The 19,682-nt window shown below is 50.6% G+C and overlaps 1 protein-coding gene across 7 annotated transcripts in view; it reads right to left on the reverse strand.

The window, feature by feature from the left end:
* Positions 1-19,682, reverse strand: part of GRAMD1B (GRAM domain containing 1B) — a 96,092-nt gene that overhangs the window by 58,445 nt on the left and 17,965 nt on the right. The window contains exon 1 of one of the 7 annotated variants that reach the window (XM_066203472.1): positions 18,160-18,237. The exons of 4 other annotated variants lie outside the window; for them this stretch is intronic. Coding sequence is in view for 1 of the 3 variants with exons in the window: in XM_066203469.1 (XP_066059566.1) it covers positions 6,813-6,835 (23 nt within the window). In the remaining 2 variants the exon portion in view is untranslated. Of the gene's footprint in view, positions 1-6,812; positions 6,949-14,504; positions 14,549-18,159; positions 18,238-19,682 lie in introns of those variants that run through there. 2 more of the 7 variants (XM_066203474.1, XM_066203469.1) reach the window with 2 other exon arrangements.

Here is a 19,682-nt window from a genome sequence, read left to right on the forward strand (position 1 = left end):
CCACAAATTCCTCTTTCTCTGCTCCTCTGCCACATGCATGGGGTGACTGTGACATTGGCAAAGGAGAGTGGCAGCATTTTGCATCTTTTTTTAGTCGGGAAAAAGGAAAAAAAAAGCAGAGCATCTGCCCCCAGATCACTTGGCTGTGACCACAGAGAGCATTCTGTCCTGGAAAAAAAATGGTTACAGGGGAATAAACCACTGGAAAATGTAAAATATAACCAACAGCACAGGCCTAAATCTGGCCAAAAAGGAAAACTTCAGGAAAGGAGAAGCTCAGAGAACATTCCAGCGTCTTGTATTCAGCACGTGGCTCTGCATGGGCACTCGGAAGGAAAATGAATTCTGTGCAGCAGCTTGGGTTTGGTGTCTCCATTTCCTCAGCCTGGATATTCTATCCTTGGATACATTATTGCTGCTATATTGCAACTCATATAATTTACTTTAAACAGGCTCCAAATCCTGAATTTAGTAGTTACCAGTCATAATAAGCATCAATTAAAACAATAATGGCATTAAGATGCACTTTCTAACCAGGCCTGAACTCAGAGGTGTTCAGGGGAAGGTTCAAGCAGAAACACAGCAGCTGCTCAATCAACCAAAGGAATACCATGGACTGGTTACAACAGAGAGGAATCTGGAATTTCAGCTGGAGAAAGCAGAAGCAGCTCTGCCCGGGACACAGTGATTCTGTCAGGGAGAGCCACAAGGGTTCTGATGGCAATTTTTGCCTCTTTCAGGCCTTGCCCCTGCCCGCTTGCAGAGAAGAAATGAGGCAGAAATTCCAGCTATGTAAGTGCTTCTCTTCAGCCCAACACAACTATCAACGCACACGGGGTGAATCAGACACTTGAAAACGTGGGAGACTGTCCAAAACCTCCTTCCAGCACTTGTCCCATGAAAATCTCTGCTCCAGGCAGAGGGAGAAAGAGAAGAAGAATTATTCCTGTCCAGCTCCTCCTTCCAGCTTTTGTCCCATGAAAATCTCTACTCCAGGCACAGGGAGAAGGAAGAGGAGAGTGATTTCTGTCTAACATCTCCTTCCAGCGCTTGTCCCTTGAAAATCTCTGCCCCAGGCAGAGGGAGAAGGAAGGGGAGACTGGTTTGCCTCATTTTGCAGGCAGGGAAAGCGGGGCAGAGGCCACAGCAGGACAAAAATGGTCAATGACAGATCCAGGCACCATCAGGGCCCCTCGTGGCCAGCACCTTCCCTCCCTCTGAGCAGTCAAACAGCGCCCAGCAGCCTCAGCTCCACGTTTCATCTCATCTTGACTGGATTTCAGGCTTTGTAGTGGGGAAAAGGATCTTTGGAACAGCCCCACTGCTGCCTCAGCTCCGGGCCCCGGGTGAGCAAAGGCTGCAGAATTCCAGAGCCATTCCCAGCAGTTTGCCCTTCACTTGACATTTCTGAGGCTGCTGAAGGGCTGGAGGCAGAGAGCAAGGTGATCTTGCCATCTGACAAGACGGGAAGGCAATTTCCCAGCAAAACAAACGGTCAGGATTCAATTAGCCAAAATAATCTGCAGCCCAAGGAGAGATCTGGGGGAGAGATTCTGGGTGCCGGCAGCAAACCCTGCAAAGTGCAGCTTCTTCATGGCCTACATAAAAAAACCCTGCCCTGTCTGGCTGTCCTCAGAGAGGTTTCAATTTGTACATATATATTAGAGAACAAAATTACAGATGTTTATCCAAATTTAACCCAAAACTTGATGCCAAAAGCCAACCACACAAGAAACAAAAATATTAAAGGGATGGCTTTTGCCAGTCTATCATCACACAGCAAACCCAGCCTCACATCAAGGGCTTCAAAATGCCTTGGTTTCGTTTCAAATGGTCTCCTTCCAGTGTAATTTCATCTTTTTGCTACAATAAAAGTGATGCTTCACAGCCTGTTGCCACTGCAGGTATTAATCCAGCGTGGCACTGTGCAGCCCAGGACAAAAATTGGTGCTGGGGCTGATCCTGCTTCTATTTCTGCCTCTCTTGGTGCCCACGAGCACAGCCTGGCCAAGGGAATTGTGTGCAAAGCTTTTCCTTGACTTTAGTGCACTGAGATTGGGCTCCTCACTGCTTCCTAGGGCTCCCCACTGCAGAAAAGGGCAGGAAAAATAACACCAAGGCCGGAGAAATTAGCACAAAACCTGCTAATAACCCCTTAGTGACTGCATGCCACGGAACCATCCACAAAATAAACCTGCCAAGGCTGCCCCAAGCTGTCCTTCCAGGCACCTGGCACCACATCTTCTTGCTGGAGAAAGGATTAAAAACTGCACTTTATGGACAGCCAAGATGTTCAGGACGTGTGGCCAGGCCAGAATGTTCTGGATGCAGGGGAAGACGAGTGACCCATTAATGAGGTTTGCCCTTCCAGCGAACGGGAACGTTCTGATTCCTCAGATCCATCTGCAGAATTCACAAGGAGCTGTGGCCTCACCCTTCCCAAACACCAGAGCCATGTTTATATGCATGTGGGTCAGCTCTGGTGGTTTCCAGCCGAGGATTATCAGCACCTATTTCTTCCCCCTGAATAAAAGGCACAAAGGGAGATGCAGAGGCGCAGAGGAATCAATGAAGACAGGAAAGACCGAAAATGCAACATTCGAACCCGAAATGTGAAGGTCGAGCAGCACGGTGGGCACAGCAGCACAATTATGTAACTTTAACAGAACTATTTTGCGAGGCTTCTCCAAAAAATATTGGGGAAGAACGGATTTGGAAATCCAGTTTCATTGGGGATCATTTGCAGCGCCACAGGACGGAGCTCATCGTCGCTGCACGCAGCAGTTCTTTAAGGCTCTGCGGCTTCAACACGAAATTGGAAGTGATTTAAGCAGCTTCATCACTTCCCTGGGTGATCAAGGAGCCAAACACCCACGTTTGTCACCCTGTGTGTCACAGCCATGCCTGGGAGCGAGGACAGAACCACCCCTCCTGTCCCTGTCTCACCAACCCGTTAATTTTACACCTCAAAGAAGCGGCGAGGCTGGAAGAGCCGAGCTGGGTGGGACGAGTGTGACAGCTCAGGAACCTCTCCCTCCCCTCTCCCACACCCGGGACGTGGATTTCCAGAGCCGGGGAAGGGCAGGGGTCGAGTTTCCAGAGCCAGGGGTCAGCCTGGTGGAGGTACCGGGGCCCCCGCAGCCGCAGCCTCCAGAATGCAGAACTGAAACTGCCTCAAGTCAATCTTCACTGCTCCCTGACATCAAACAACTTCTAATTTTAGCTCTGCTGTTCTGTAACCCTACCTAGTTCCCATCCCACCCCCACAACTACATAATAGATCCTTCCCTCAGATAAGTAGGGTGTTGGAACATTGAGAGGTTGGTTGTTTTTTTTTTCTTTCTTTCTTTTTTCTCACCCACAGGCACTAGCAGAAAGAATGAATTACAGATTTATTTTTGGTGGAGCCTTTGGCCCTTATTTTCTCTGCAGATTCCAGATCACAGGTGCTGCAGCTCAGAACTATCCCAACCAACACGGCAGCACAAGCAATGCAGAAGGAGCCACAAAAAAGAAGGAAAATCAGACGAGCAGAGTTTTCCTCAGTATCCCATTTATGGGACATCAAGTTCAGCTACCAGCTTGTTTTTGTCCCTACAATCCTCTTCTGGCATTAGATTCTCATTTTTCATCAAAGATCTAAATTAGTTTCCATCTCTGCAGGATCATGAACTCCCCGAAACTCCTAAGAAGGAAGAGCAGGGCGAGCAGCACAGCCTGAGATGGAAGGGGAGGGAAAGGCTGCTGTGGATTTTGGCTTCCTGAGATTCAAAGCTCGAGGCCTGGCTGATTGCAGTCCCCGAGGAGCTGTGAGATAACAGTGATGTCAGCCTGGAGCCAAAAGCTCTCTCTCACAATACCAGGTCACAACATAAAGATGGAGACATAAAGCATTAAAGCACAAAAGTGACTGATTAAACCAAGACACCAGGCACTGAATGAGGCAAATCGCTGTTGTCGTCTGTCCTAACAGCGTCCTCGGGGGGCTGCAGCATCATTCCTGCCACCGGCACGCCGTGTGATGGCACGGCAGCTCCTTGCCTCATGCCACTGTCACCCTGTGATGTCACCCAGCCCCTCTGGCTGTCCCCCGGTGCTGCAGAGCCCCGGGAGCTGCGGCCAGACGGCGATGAGGTCATTTTGGGCAGGATGAGGTGGCGTGATGCAAGAAATGCAGGGCCAGGACAGGCCCAGGGGTGGCCAGAGGTTTCCCTGATATCACACCCGGTGGGATTTGGTGTGGTCACACAGCACGGGATGGACGTGGGGCCTGGAAAGTGGGAAAACGGGGGGAAAAAAAAGTGGGAAAACCCTCCTGTCCCTAAGGGTCAGCTCCTGCTGGCAGCTTTCTGTCCCTCCCTGGTACAGACAGAAATCATGTGTCTCTCTGAGCTCCCTGAGGAAATCTGGGTTAACCCCAGCAGTGCCTGCACCAAGGACCAGAGGATTTGTTTGCATCCCATGCGCTGGATGGTTTTTCTTTATGGAAATGCTAACCCTATCAACTCAGCTCATATCAAGGCTGTCCAGGCCACATTAAACACCCCGGGCAAGTCCAGAGAACCCTGCCTTCATGCTGTCCTTAAATCTGTGCTCCTCCAGTCAATCCAGCAGGGCCAAACAGATTTGGGCAAAGCAGGACCTGGAATAACATCCCTAACTCGGCCTCCTGTGCCTGCATATTGCAGCCCAGCCAAACAAACAGAACTGCCTGTAAATATCCTGGGGGGAACACAGTGACAGCTGCAGAGCTCCAGACTGCCGTGTAATTAAATAAGGGGAGCAATCAGAATATTTGGGTTTGGGATTGGGATGAAGGGGGACGCTGAAGAGGCAGGGCTCGGGTAGCACTTCAGTGATTCCAGGGGGGCTGATGGGGATCCTCACGGCATCCCAGCAGAACAAAGGGGCCCAGGGCTGCCCGGAGCCCCCGAGGCCCTGCCCGGAGCCCGAGCAACGGAGAGGGAAGAGCGTCACCTACTGAAGCCGGGCCAGCGCTTCCTCCAGCGCTGTAATCTGCTTATGTCCCTCCAGCACCTCCCCGCTCAGCTCCCGGCCTGCACCATCCCCAGGATGCTCCAACGTGAGCTGCCAGGGAGAAACTGGGAACGCCAAAACTCCCCAGATCTCCCTGCTGGGTTTGAGGGGAGGCAGGGACGGGGATGCAGTGTCACTGCAGATCCGCTCCATCCCAGCCTTTCCTGCATTTCCAGCACATGCTTTGCTCTCCCAGTAGTACACGGAGCTATTATGCAACTCCTCAGCCCAACTGCACAGCACAGAAGGCAGCAGATCGCTGCAAGAGAAGGGCTTTTTTTTACATCCAAAAAAAAAAAAATAATTGTCATATTTTCAAATGCTAATATCCATATCGTTTGTCAGAGCATGTGAGACAGAGTGATGTAAACACAGGGAAAACTCAAAGGCTCTCGGTGTAATTAAATAAAAGGACAGAATTAGAGAAATTAGAAAAAGAGATGACCTATTGAGTCATCCCTGGCTCGGGTCTGTCCCCTGGGGCCCAGTACAAGATTTTATACTGTAGTGCTTTTATTTTTTACACAGAAAAAAAAAAAAAAAAGAAAGAGATAAAATTAAAATAGCAACAATAAGTAAAATAACAAATGCAAAATAACTTTGCTGTTTTCTCACACTTTACAGGGGAGGATTTCAAAGCACCACATTCATCCTGATGCAAACCAGTGCACTTGAGAGAGGCTGTTATTCCTATGATTACTTCCTTTTTCATCCCAGAAAAAAAAAAAAAAAAAGGATTAAGGAAAAGAAACAGGCCTTCCCTTTGCTCTTGTCATCCAATTCAACCCAAATTACGAAGTCACATTCCACTGTTAACCGTGGAACCGTTCCCATCTGATAAAGTTCTGGTTAAATCAATTTCATCATCGTAATTCAAAGCCTATTTATTCCAGCTAAGTGGTTTTGACATATTGGAAATTTTAAATAGTTTTGAGATGCTCGGGGTTCTACGTAAGCCTTTGGTGGCCAAGTTTATATTTATATAGAGATACATCATTATAGCCTCTGTTACATATATATGTATTTACCTACCCCTGTGAAATACAAACTCCACCAACAAAACATCTACGTGCGAATGTTTTAGACACGCACACACACACACAGAGAGCTTTGTCAATCGCCTTTCACCCACACAATGTTTTCTTTCACTGCCCGCTTAGCCAAACCTGGCGAGTTTCCCCCCAAAACACCCAGGAACGATGGAAGAATGAAGGAGCACCGGGCTACCTTGCAGGCAGCTCTGGGCTCCCTGGAACTCTGCTGTGTTCTCACAGCACCGCGCCGCTGAGGAGCATCCCCAAAAGCCGCTATTTAAAGGACGAGCCGAGCAGGAGCCATTCCACTCACGCAGCATCCAAAACACTTTTATATCCCCTCATCTTTCCTCGGGCAAAACCCGCCCGTGGTTATTTCGCCGTGTGATGAAGCAGCCGCCGAGCCCGGGCGATGCGGTTCGTGCCCAAGGCAGGGTAGGGCGGTGCAGGCAGAGCTCGGGGAGGCTCGGGGCATCGCGGCGGGGATGCGGAGCTGCCCGGGCAGCAGCGGCCCAGCGCCGCATCCCCCGCCGGAGCCTCTCCCGGTGCCTCCCTCTCCGCATCCCGCACCCACATCCATCCCCCCGGCCGTGCCGCAGCGCCCGCGCCGCCAACTTGGCGGAGCGCATCCCCTTTTTTTTTTAATTTTAATTCCATTCCGGGGAAAGGGGCCACAGCATCTCCCCCCCACCCCTCCCCAGCCCCTCACCTCCCTTTCCCCCCCGCTCACCGCGCTCTTACCAGGCGAGCTTGAACCCTTTCATTAGTACAGCCACGATAATCCGCTGCCCGTGCCCTTGTCTGCCCGCTGAGAGCTCCAGAGGTGCCAGCACATATTGGAGCAGCCCCGGCCGGCCAGCGTCCCGCGGGGAGCGCCCAGCCCCATGCGCCGAGCCGGGGCACGGCCGCCCCCCGCGCCCCCGGAGCCGCGGCGAGGCGCGCAGGGCTCCCCGCAGCAGCGGCAGCAGCAGCGCCGGGGGCTGGGGCTGAGCCGGCCCGCTCTGCGCTGAGCATGTGCAGCAGCGGCGGGACCGCGGCATGCCATGGCAGCGCCGCTCGCACACGGGCACGGCTCCGCCGGCCGCCCCCGGAGCCCGCAGCCAGCCCCTCCCCGGGGAGCGCGGGCTGTGCGGGCGGATGGATGCATGCATGGATGGAGGGATGGAGGGATGGAGGGAGGGAGGGATGGATGGATGGATGGATGGATGGATGGATGGATGGATGGATGGATGGAGGGATGGATGGATGGATGGACAGGCAGGGTCGGCTCGTCCCGGCCCCCCCGTGCCAAGGGCAGGGACAGCGCGGCCGGGCTGCTCTGGGCAGCCTTGGACACTGCCAGGGATGGGGCACCGGCTTCTCGGTTCCGGGGTCTCATGCCCCTCGCAGTAAAGAATATTTCCTGTTATCTAAATCTCCTCTCTGTCAGTGTGATGCCATCTCCCCTCGCCATCACTCCGTGCCCCTCACAGTAAAGAATATTTCCTATTACCTAATCTAACCCTACTCTCTGTCAGTGTGATGCCATCCCCTCTTGCCCTGTCACTCCGTACCCCTCAAAGTAAGGAATATTCCCTATTATCTAATCTAAACTTCCTCTCTGTCACTGTGAAGCCATTGCCCCTTGCCCTATCACTCCATATCCCTCACAGTAAAGAATATTCCCTGTTATCCATCTTAACCCTACTTTCTGCCAGCGTGAAGCTATCCCATCTTGCCCTGTCACTCCATGCTCTCCTAAAAGCCCCTCTCCATCTCCCTTGCAGACTCCCCTCAGTCCTGGCCATACTCCCCCACATGTGAAATCAGTTTCTGGGGCCAGCAAGAACACATGGGCGTTTTGAAGGCCCCTCACACACAGGGTTGTGTTCCTTTGGCCTTTCTTCTGCAGCAAGAGGTTTGTCTGCTCTTCTCTTCCAGCTCAAGGTCCTGTCCATGTAGGAAGAGGCAGAGCGAGCCCCAGCCCTCTCCTCCCTCTGCCAGTGCTGCAATATTTGGTAGCTGATGCTCGTGGGGGGATTTGCCAAACCACCACTCCAATGCCCTGACCGTCCCAGAGCAGGGATGAGCTGATGGTCCAGGCCAAAAAGGAGAATTCCATCCCTGGTGATGCTCTGGAAGCTGGGACACGTAACCTGAATTTCCCCTCTTCCAGTTTGTACCCATTTCTCCCTGTCCTATCACCAGCTCCTGAGGAAGGTCCCCTCTGCAGCTTCCTGAAGGGAAGAGTCAGCCCCCCCCAGGCTCACCTGAGGGCTGTGAAAACAAAAGGAAAACTGATTTTCCCAATGGAAAACCAAATTTTCTAATGGAAAACCGAATTTCCTAATACAAAACTGATTTTCCTAATGGAAAACTGAATTTCCTGATGGAAAACCAAATTTCCTAATGGAAAACTGAATTTCCTGATATAAAACTGATTTTCCTAATGGAAAACCAAATTTCCTAATAGAAAACTGAATTTCCTAATGGGAAACCGAATTCTCTAATGGAAAACCGAATTTCCTGATGGAAAACCAAATTCCCTAATGGAGAATTGAATTTTCTAATGGAAAACCAAATTTCCTGATGGAAACCTGATTTTCCTAATAGAAAACCGAATTTCCTGATGGAAAACCGAATTTCCTAATGGAAAACCAAACTCCTCATCGAGGCAGGGGCCGAGTGCCTGCCCTGGAGCTGAGGCAGGGGGATTTTTTCTGGCAGCTCTGGCACCGGGGGAGCAGCAGAGCCGTTGTTGCACCATCTCTTATCTCTTATCAGGGCAGAAGCAGAGCTCTGCCCCCCCCACACCCCCGGGGCAAGGCCTGGCCTGGAGGGAAAAGTGCCAATTCTTGCATTCCCACCCTCATTTCCTGCAATACACGGTGCTTTTCCCTGGAATTCTTCTGCTCATCCCAGAGGATGCCAGCCCAGCCCGCTGCTCCTGCACGCAGGTTGGTAGGGAGTGGGGCAGCAAATTTAAAATTATTTATAATTTCATTATTTCTTCGTAAAGCGCTTCAAAAATGAAGCCTGGCAGCGTTAAGGGATGGACATCCAGACTCTTATTCCACACAGAGAGTTCTGAAGGGGTTTGGTCCTGGGGTAGGAACAGTCTGGGTTATAAATCCTGCAGGAATTAAAGAGTTTTAGGGGTGGTTGAGGAAAGAGAGCAGGCAGCTGTGTGTAAATAAAGATTCTGCTCTCCTGAAGGGCTTTAAATGGTATTTTTTCAATTATTTTTTTGCACTCACACTCCCCACATCCCCTTGGGAAAGTAACAAATGTGGTTCTCTGCTTTCCTACCGTGCCTAATAACAACGAAGTTGTTTTTGGGTTTTTTTTCTCATTCTCCCAAACCATGAAGAGATGAAGAGCAGCAAAGTTCCAGTCCTGAATTCAGCAAAAAGTCACTTTAGGAGGGCTCGGATCGTTTCAGGGCAGCTGAAATGAAACAGCATCTTGGGCTGAAGTTTGAGAAATTGAGGAAGCAACACTGAAATGGAGAATGCTGCAGGAGAGCCCCAGGGCAGGTGGGGAGATCCCAAATCCTTGCTTTGGGAATTCGCTCCAACAACAACTTTGCAACGCATTTTTTGTTCATTTCTAGACAAAAAGCACTCGTTTAACCAAAAAGTCAGGCACAGCCCTTTCCCCACGACAAACAGCATGGGAAAAACACCTTCAAATCTCACCCCACTTAATCCCAGGCTCAGCCCTTCTTAGGTCCCACCTACGCCAGCTTGGGCCGGGCTTTGGGCTGGGCTTTTCTCCAGGAGAAGCTCTGCAGCTGTGGCCTGCAGGTTGTCAAGGAGGGAGGCAAATCACAAATGCTGGAAAATGGGTCAGGAGACCTGCAAGCTTTGGCAAATCTAGGACAGACTAATGCTGCAGAGTCACATGTTTGGAAATCAAAGCTCAGGCAAGAAAGGTATTAAGAGATAAGCAGTCATGCACTTTTGGGGTTTTTTTTTATCCAAATAATGTGAGGGGTGGGGAGATTATCCAAGGAAAGAGATGGCTGGGAAGGTGTTTGTTTAAATGTCTGGCTGGCCACCTCTGGAATGCCCAAAATCCTCCCAGCAGGAGTCTTGGAGGGAGTGTGGGTCACCCCCACTCAGGTATTCCCGATCCCAGATCCTGGCATAGACAAACCCTTCACTTTCCCCCCCCACCTCCTCTGCACTTAACTGTTCCAGTGGGGGAAAAAGATGGAAAAAAAGAAAAGGTATTAAAATGGAAATGAGGCAAGCCAAAAGCAGCTGCGGGTATCAGGAGGGATGGGCTGTGCACAGCCACCTCCTCAGAGCTAAGAATACCTGTCAGTCACATGCAAGATGAATTCCAGATTAATTATCTACCTACTCCATCCCACTAAAGGGGAAAATGGAAAAAAAAACCAGCCAGGGCTGTGGCTGGAGGGGTCCAAACCCATTTCTTTTGGGAAGGGAAGCCCTAAAAATCCCTGGCTTCTCGCTGCTCTGTGCAACTGCAGGTGGTAATTCAGAAAATGGTTGTAGAAAGCGTCGTTGATATATTGTTCTCATCTGTATAAATGTCAATTTAAGTGGCAAATCTCTTTTGTGATCATGTTTTGAGTTCAAAGGAGCTTTCCCAAGGCATTGGTATTTTGGTAAAAATTCCTTTTCCATACGAAAAATTAAAAATAGGCATTAAAGGGTAAACACTGGGTTTCCTCAGAGTTTGTTTTGATGTTTTGTGAAAATAAACATAATAGCTGAGCTGAGCAGCAGCTCTGAAAGATGTGCAGGTGCCCTCACAGAGCCATAAATACAGATTTTCACCATTTTCATACAGGATGTTAGACCAGAGGTTCATTTGGTTCACACAGCCACAAAGGCTGTAAATCCAATGATTTTATTGGAATGCCATTTGGATTGTTTGGGGGAGGGAATATCATTTTTTTAGAAAAAATTAGATGCATCATCGGTTCAGCACAAACTATAAATAATAATAAGACAAGTTCCCGTGGTTGTGTTGTCCTGCCCCATCCCTGTCCTTTTTCCCAGGAAAAAAAAAAATAAAAAATTCTCATAAACTTCAAAAAGAATTAGGATAATTTGGATCCTGGCCTCGTGCCAGTAACATTTGGAGTATTCCTGGTCCAGATCAAGAATTCCATTAATAAAACCTCCCTTGGGGCTCCTGGTTGCTTCCAGCACCAGCCAGGAGGAGGAAATCAAGCAGCAGCAGCAGCACACACACAAACACTAAAAACAGCAACAAAACTGAAATCAGGCAGAACTTTCTCAAACTGAAGAAAAAAACTTGGGAGATCAGGAACAGCAGAAAAAAAAATATAAATAAAAAGAGGGTTGGAAAAGAAGAGCGGATGTTTTGCTGACCTGTAAGTACAAACTGTCAAGGCCTCATGAATTTTAAAAAGTTGGGTCTGGAATACACAAAACCAGAGTTTGGGGTTTTTTTGTTTGTTTGTTTTTTCCTGGCCCCCTACTTGGATGAAAGAAATACTGGATGGTAAAACAGGGCTGTGCGTGGCCTCTGCAGAGGCAGGAACATCTGCACAAAAGGACAGGCAGGAATTAGGGCTTGGTGCTGGAGGGGAAAAAAAAAAAAGGACAATTTTTGCACCGGATTGTTAATATTAATTAAATATTAATTTTAATATTTATTAAACAATATTTTATTATTTATTAAACGTTACTGCTATTTATAATAGTACTGTTGCAATATTAGTAAATATTAAATATTGTACTACTATGTATTTTTATTATTATAATATTTAGTATTTTTAAACATTTTTTACTGTTTTATTCACACACAGCTGTTTTGTCCTTCTCCCCTCTCTGACACTTCTCCAAGCAATCCCGGCTAAAAGCCAAGGAAATCATCTCTAAAAACCCCTGTGACGCTGTAAAAAGGCACCTTGGCTGCTTTTATACATCAGCCCCTTACAGCTCAGGAGAGGAGCACGTTTCCCTCGAGACGGAACAAGTAAATCAGCTTAAACATCTCCCACAACATCCTAAAATTCGGATTTCCACGTGTGGGTTTGCAGGGCAGAGCAGCAGAAAAACCCTGCAGTGTCAGCGTCACTGATTTTACCATCTTCATTTCACCTGGGAAGTCACCCCTGCTTTCTCACTGACCTGATTTCCCCCCCTTCTCCAAGAGTTTATTTTGCTTTGTTTTCCCCAGCAAGGAGCAGGGATGGGACAATCCAGAGGTTTCACTTTCAGCGGGCCAAGCACAGCTGGAGGTGACACAGCCCCGTGTCTCTGTCCCACAGCAGCTCTCCAACCCACCAACAGCTCTGAAAAGCCCCAAGAGGAGGATGAATGATGGATTTAAACTGCACTTCCCCTTTATTTTAAAAAAATTTTGGGGGGAGGGACCAGAACATCCTGACATCCCAGCCCCTGGCCATTTTTAGAGCCTTCCAGCAGGAGGAAACAAATCTCTTCAACCTCCTCAGAAGTTCTTCCAGACTGACCCCAGCAGAAATCAAACAAAACTAACAACATCCCTTTAATGTTCCAGACTCCTTACAGGGGTAACTGGCTCAAAGTCAGCAAAGTAAACAGAATTTGGGGGGTTTTAAATAAAGAACTGGGGACTGAACATCAGCACTCGCCAAGGTTAAGTCCAAATAAATCTGTGCCCATCCCAGGAATGTCTACATAACTAATTCCCAAGTTGTATCTGTTTTAGAAGGCTCAAACTCAACTCAGTTTTCCATTTCTCCAAAAAGATAATTAGATTTTTTTTCCAGTACATTCATGCTAAGATGATGCCTTAGCACCGTAGGCCACATTTCCCTTTAACTCAAACCAAAACCTACCAAAAACAGGTACAGAGAAGAACAATTTTCCAGTGACTCTGTTGTTTCCGTCATGGAAAATGCCTGGTTTTCAACCCAGAGAAAAAACTGAGTTCCCCAAAACGCCACCACAACTTCAGCTGAAATGCCACAGAGCCTTCAGCATCCTCAGTGGGATTATTTTTTTTTTTCTCTCAAGCCCTACAGCTTGAAGAAGGTTGAGGTTTCAGCAAATACGAGAGTGAGGACGAGTTCACCTCTATAAAGCAATGTTTATCCAGAAGCACACCAGACAATTTATTGACAAACACTTCAAAACCTCAAAAGCTGCATCAAGGAGCAACTCAGCCCCAGGGCAAAACCTTCCCCAGCATCAGCCAGGCTCCTGGGAAAGTGGAATTGAGAAGGATGGAGGGTTCCAGCTGGAATCAATGTGACAGGGAAAACCCAGCCTGGACTCAAGCTGAGACATGAGCCCTGCAATCAGTGAGCAGCACCAAGGTTTAACCATGGAGAACTGGGGAGGTTTAACCATGGAATTCTGTGCCCAGGAAGGAGTTTGTCCCTGGAATACAGCAGGCCACACTCGAGGATCCAGCCAGAGCAGAATCAGAATCAGAACCACCAGGTTGGAAGAGACCTCCAAGATCATCGAGTCCAACCCAGCCCTGACACCTCAACTAAACCCTGGCCCCGAGTGCCACATCCAGTCTGTCCTTAAACACACCCAGGGATGGCGACTCCACCACTCCCCGGGCAGAGCATTCCAGTACTTCATCACCCTTTCTGTAAAAAGCAGCCTCCAAAGCAGGGATTTATAACTCTTCGTGCCCTTCCCCACTCTTTGCAAGCCTTGGCTCTCTCCAGCCACGCTGAGCTTCATCACTTTGGGAGACAAAGCCTCCAACACGTTTTGCAGACACATCCCCCTCACTTTAACCCTGCTCTGATCCCAAGGAGAGTCCTTTTGGTGGCCAGGAAAGCGAACCTTGGCTCTAAAGGCACCGTGGCACCATGTTCAGCCACTCAGCGGGGCTTCCCAGCCCTCCCAGCCATTCCCACCTGGCAAACCCGACTGGATCCACCCAGTTCCACTCCCAGATTTCCAGGCTGCCAGCCCACAGGAAAGCAGAACCCACAGCCCGGTGAAAGCAGGCACAGGCAACAGAGAAGCCTCACAGAAAAAGGGTGGATGCATCCATAAACTCGAATTACTTTCTCGCTTGACACTCCCCCCACATCCTTTCCAGAAAAAAAAAAAAAAAAAAAAAAAAAAAATAGAGAAGAGGCTGCCAGAAGGAATTTCTCCTCACACAACCATCCCTGGGAGTGGAAAGCTGCCCCTAAAGCACCATCTAGTGTCACTCCCTCATCCAGCAGCCGAGCAGCCCCTGCCAGCATCCCTGTCCCCACCTCAGACGCCACGGAGGGGCCACAAGCCCCCCAGTTTCCCTCCCTGCCAGCCCCAACACTCCAGCATTTCCTCCAACCTCACGACTGTACCATCCTCCCGGGGTTCAAAGCCCTCCTGAGGCCAGCCCTGGGCAGGGTGGGTGGGCAGGGGGCAGTGAAAAGGTCGCGGGGCAGAGTAAGAAGGTGCCAAGCGAAACCACTTACGCACAGTGAGGCCGGCAGCATTTCCATCCTACCTTTGCTGTCGCCATATCAGACGTCTCCATGCTTTCTGCTTGGCCTAGCAGCGGACAGAGCATCGGGGGAGAGGGGAGGGAGGGAGGGGAGAGAAAGGGACAGTCAAAAGAGGATGAAGAACAACAGGCAAACAACTTGACAGGAGGCTGAGGACAGTGAGTCGCTCAGGGGTTAGTCCCGAGCTTCTGCCCCCCCTGAGAAGGGCAGGAAAAGCACCTCAAGCAGATGGCCCCAGGTTAGGAACTCGTTTGGAGCCTGGCACCAAGACCTGAGTCACTGCCATGGCCCCAGGTCCTCCCCCCTGCCACCACCCAGGGGTCGAGCAGGATGCTGAGGGACAGAGAGGACCCTGCTCCTTCTCCTCCTAGCTTCCTTTCTAGGCTGAGCTCCTGCAGGGAGCAGGGGAACAACCCAGCCCCCAGAAATCAGGGAACAACCCAGCTCCCAGAAATCAGGGAACAATCCAGCTCCCAGTGAGCAGGGAAATTAAATAACCCAGCTTGCAGCAGGGGAACATCCCAGCTTCCAGGCAGCTGCTCATCCTCCCTCTCCCTCTTCGGGAAGGGAAAGTCACCCACCCCACCCACCCCACCCCGAGTGGGCATTCGAGGAGCCAGGAGGAAAGGAAGAAAGCAGGATGGTTCTGGGCAGTGCACAGGTACGGGAGGAGCGCTCAGACACGGGGGGGAGGAAAGAGAAGAGTGAGGAGGGGCAGGCAGGGCAGGTGAAGCAGCCATGGGGCACAGCAGCCGTACCAGACACCGCGCCCGGGGACACTGAAAGGTGCGCAGCGGAGCGCGGGCTGCGGGCGGCTCCGCCGCATTGCCCTGAGCGCACTCACCTCACAGAGCGCTCACAAACGATTGGGCCTGCCCTGGTAACTCTTTGCTGCGCGCCGAGCCGGGGCTGGAGGCACCAAAGCCCCGGCGAGAGGCGCGCTCGGTGCCAGCATCCAGAGGCACCCGTAGCTGCGTGGCCCTGCCCGGATTGGCGCAGCACGCTGACTTCATGCCGCCACACTCATCCTCCCCCGGCTTCTCCCGGCCGGCCCTCCCGCCTTACTTTGCTCCGGGAAATCAGCCTGGAGCCCGTGAGGCAGCCCCGGAGCTCCCCGGAGCGCCCTGGCACCGAGCTGGCTGCGAGGGAGGCAGGGAGAACACTGCAGAGCCGGGGCGGATGGAGAGGCTCGGAGGGCGAGGAGCATCACCGCCTCAAAGTGCTTATTCATCCCCCCCCCCCGGTGCTCAGGCGCGCAGCAGGAGCGTGCAGAGACCCGCAGGCCGATTTACAGCAGGGTTTGAACACACCGGAGGGTTTGAACGCACCAAAGGGCAGCTCAGCCTCGGCAAAAGCACTGCGCCGCTGCTCCCCTGGGCACGGGCGGGGTCACACGCTCACCCCCAGGGAGCAGAGCCGCGGGGTTTACTATATTCACTGTTTTACACCCCTTGCAGAACCACGGGGGTTTAGTATATTCAGCATTTTACTGCCCGGCTAGACCCACGAGGGCTTAGTATATTCAATATTTTACACCCCTGGCAGACCCACGAGGGGTTAGTATGTTCAATATTTTACACCCCTGGCAGACCCACGAGGGGTTAGTATGTTCAATATTTTACAGTCCTGGCAGAGCCACGGGGGTTTAGTATAATCAGTAATTTATACCCCTCGCAGACCCACGAGGGTTTAGTATATTCAGTATTTTCCAGCCCTGGAAGAACCAGGGGGTTTAGTATATTCAGTATTTTACATCCCTTGCAGACCTAGGGGGGTTTGGTATATTCAGTGTTTTACACCCCTGGTAGACCCATGAGGGCTTAGTGTATTCAGTATTTTCCAGCCCTGGCAGACCCATGGCAGTTTAGTATATTCAGTATTTTATACCCCTAGCAGACCGTGGGGGTTTGGTATATTCAGTATTTTATAGACCCACGAGGGTTTAGTATATTCAGTATTTTATAGACCCACGAGGGTTTAGTATATTCAGTATTTTCCAGCCCTGGCAGACCCATGAGGGTTCAGTAAATCTGAATATTTTCCAGCCCTGCCCTCAGCCTGTGCTGGAGAGAAATGGGACAGACATTCCCCTCCTGCAGAGGGTCCAGCAGGCTGGGAACAGGCAGCAATCCGGGTTTTTTTTACAAACAAAACCACCCCTGGAAAGGGCCATCAGCACAGAGAAGGCTCCTGGCTTGGCACACAGAAAATGTGAGTTTTGCCATGTGTTTGTGCTGTGACGCCTTCACGCATGCCTGCACAAAGCCCAGCTGGCACACTGTTCCTCTGTGCTCAGAATACACAAATCCTCGGGGACAGGGGAGGTTGGGATGGGATTTTGGGGAGGAATTCTCCCCTGGGAGGGTGGGCAGGCCCTGGCACAGGGCGCCCAGAGCAGCTGGGGCTGCCCCTGGATCCCTGGAAGTGCCCACGGCTGGGTTGGACAGGGCTTGGAGCAGCCTGGGATGGTGGAAGGTGTCCCTGCCCATGGCAGGGGTGGCACTGGATGGGTTTAAGGTTCCTCCCATCCCAAACCATTCCATGACTCCATGAAATACAGCCTTATCAGGGACACACAGCCCCTCTCCTGAACACTTATTTCAACCTCCTAAGGCATCCAGTGCAGACACAGAGATCCACAAACTGCAAATCCACACACGGGGGACAATCTGCTCCTCAATCCCTCTTCCATGAGGCCACTCATGTCCCTAAATGACATTTCTACCTCTGTGATTTCCTCCAAGTTCACAGCAGCATGAGAAGGGAAAAAAAAAACCTAAAAAAACAACCAAACCAAACCAAACCAACAAAAACCCCACAACAGCTTCATGAAGGACAAATCCTGAGCTAAAGACTCATCATTTCAGCAAATCCTGAGCTAAAAAATCATGAATCTGCTATTCAGAAAAAGTGGAATCTCCACGTTTCAGCCTGGTTACAGCAGAGGCTCCCTGTGGCTGCAGCAGCTCCTGGACTTGAAAGCAAACAGGAAACATCTCCTGAGGAAGTGCAGTGTTCGGAAGGGAACAGCCCACTGTGAAATGCCTGAGCTCTGGGTAGGAATTCCAGGCTCTATAAATAGCCCCAGCCACGGTCCTGTTAGCCCGGGGTTCCAGCTCCTAACTGCCTCCAAAAGGATATCTTAGAAATCAGAAAATGTTGCTTTCTGTAAGTGCTACCCTCCAAACAGTCACACCACACAGCCAGCAGGGCATCCTCTGTATGGCTTCACGTTCCCCAGAGCAGCCTCACCTCTCCAAGACTCCCAGGGACTCAAAAATTCCCTTCTTCAAGTGCCCACGCAGTGCAAACAAAGGGCTGAGGAGGCTCAGACAGATTAATTTGCCAGGAAAGGTGCATGACCTGCAGGCAGAGAATTCAACCTGCTGCCTGCGAGGCACCACTTCAGCCACACTGTGATTTTCCCATATGGTAAATAAAGAGGAAGAAAAGGCTTCAGGAGTTAAGGAAGCACCGAAAAAAAAAAAAACCAAACCCTCTGTGGGTCTGTGAAACGCATGCAAAACAAAGCCTGTTAGTGACAGAACGGGTGGGAGGGGAAATTAGAAACAAATCAGGAAACGTTACGGGGAGAGAGGAAGAACTGCTACAGAGAACGTCAGGATGGAAGGAGGAGAGAGTTTAATGGGTATGCACCTCGGTTACAGGTGTACAGATCCCCAGGAAAATGTGGCGGGTGGGTAAAATCCCGAGTCCTTCCCGAAGTCAGCAGTGATCTGCAGCCGTACAGATGCCATCACAGCATCTGCCAGCTAGGGCACACCTCCATCTCCCTGGGAAAAATCCTCAGCAGGGACTCCCTCTGTGCTGCAGCAGCTGGGAAGTCACATGAGGCTTCATTTCCAGGAAAAAAAAAAAAAAATCAAAATGCATTTCTGTCTCTCTCTGGGCATGATGGGAGCTGTAGTTCAGAGTGTCAGAGCCATTTCTGAGCTGTGACTGCAGCCTCCGTCCTCAGCAGCCTCAGGTCCTGGGAGGGAGAGAACAGTGGAGCAGCAGCACAGCACCTTCAGCTAGTCGGAGAAAAACACCCCTCCATCAACAGGAGAAAAACAATTCCCCAGAGAGACTTGGGAGCAGGAAGAACATTTGTGTCGGGAGAACGAGGGGCAGCACCAGGAAGGCAGAGAGGCTGGGATGATTCAGACTGTAACTGCTGCTTTCTTGGGCAATATTAGAATTAAAAAAAATCCTGCTCTCACGCTGAATTTTGGCTCTCTCCCTGCCCTCATTGTCCTGCCTGTTTGAACGCAACCTTCCCTTTGCCTGAGGTGGTGCAGTAACCTCTCCCAGCCCGGGAGAGGCTCGGGCACTCAGCAAAGCTGGGTAACAGAGAACTCTGTGACTCATGGCATTGCCTCAGAGAGAAATCCCCCTGCTCATTTTCTGGCCAATTCAAAGGAAAGTCGTTTCCTAATTTTTGTCTTCACTGCCAGGAACTTGCAGCCACTGTGAGAAGGCAGCAAGACGTCACTGCCTCGGGCAGAAATATTGTGGCCTGATGGTTTTTGCACTTCGAGACAAGGAAATTCTGAATTATCTCACGGCCTGAAATAATTCCCATCACACCACAGCCCAACACCTGAACAGGACGAGATTTTCACTCAGCAGAGTGCTGAACACGCAGACTCCCCAAATCGGAGTGCTTTTAAATGCCTGAAGCCTTTAGGCCTGTTGGAACTGAAGTCTTTCCAGTCCATCAAATTAAATCTTTATATGCAGTCCAACAGCCTGGAGTCCCTGGGCTGGCACTGCCTGAGGGATCATCCAGGGAGACACTGGAGAAACCCAGCCTTCTGTTCCAGCTGGATCTGTGGGCTGTCTCCTGCAATATCCTATTAAAAAATAACCTCCAGTTTCAGGTGGAGCGGTGAAAAACCCACACTACGATATTTTTTTGGCTTTAAGAATAAAAGGCACTGGAGGGATGACTGCAGAGCAGGAGAAAGATCCTGAATCCTTCATTTCCGAAACCTGAGACAGAAGGAAGCAGCCAAAGAACACAACTTGAGGCTGCGGAGAGGCATTTCAGGGCAGCACTGAAAGCCTCCCCCAGCCCCTCCTGCACGCTCAGGGGCTCTCCCAGGGACAGCGGCATCAACAACAGGCCAGAACAAAGGTTGGCAACAGGAACAGAGGGCAGAGGATGCCCCTTCCCC

This window comes from Chamaea fasciata, unplaced genomic scaffold (genome assembly GCF_029207755.1).
Source record: "Chamaea fasciata isolate MVZ Bird 193981 ecotype frontalis unplaced genomic scaffold, bChaFas1.0.hap1 SCAF_24, whole genome shotgun sequence".
Taxonomy (NCBI): domain Eukaryota; kingdom Metazoa; phylum Chordata; class Aves; order Passeriformes; family Sylviidae; genus Chamaea; species Chamaea fasciata.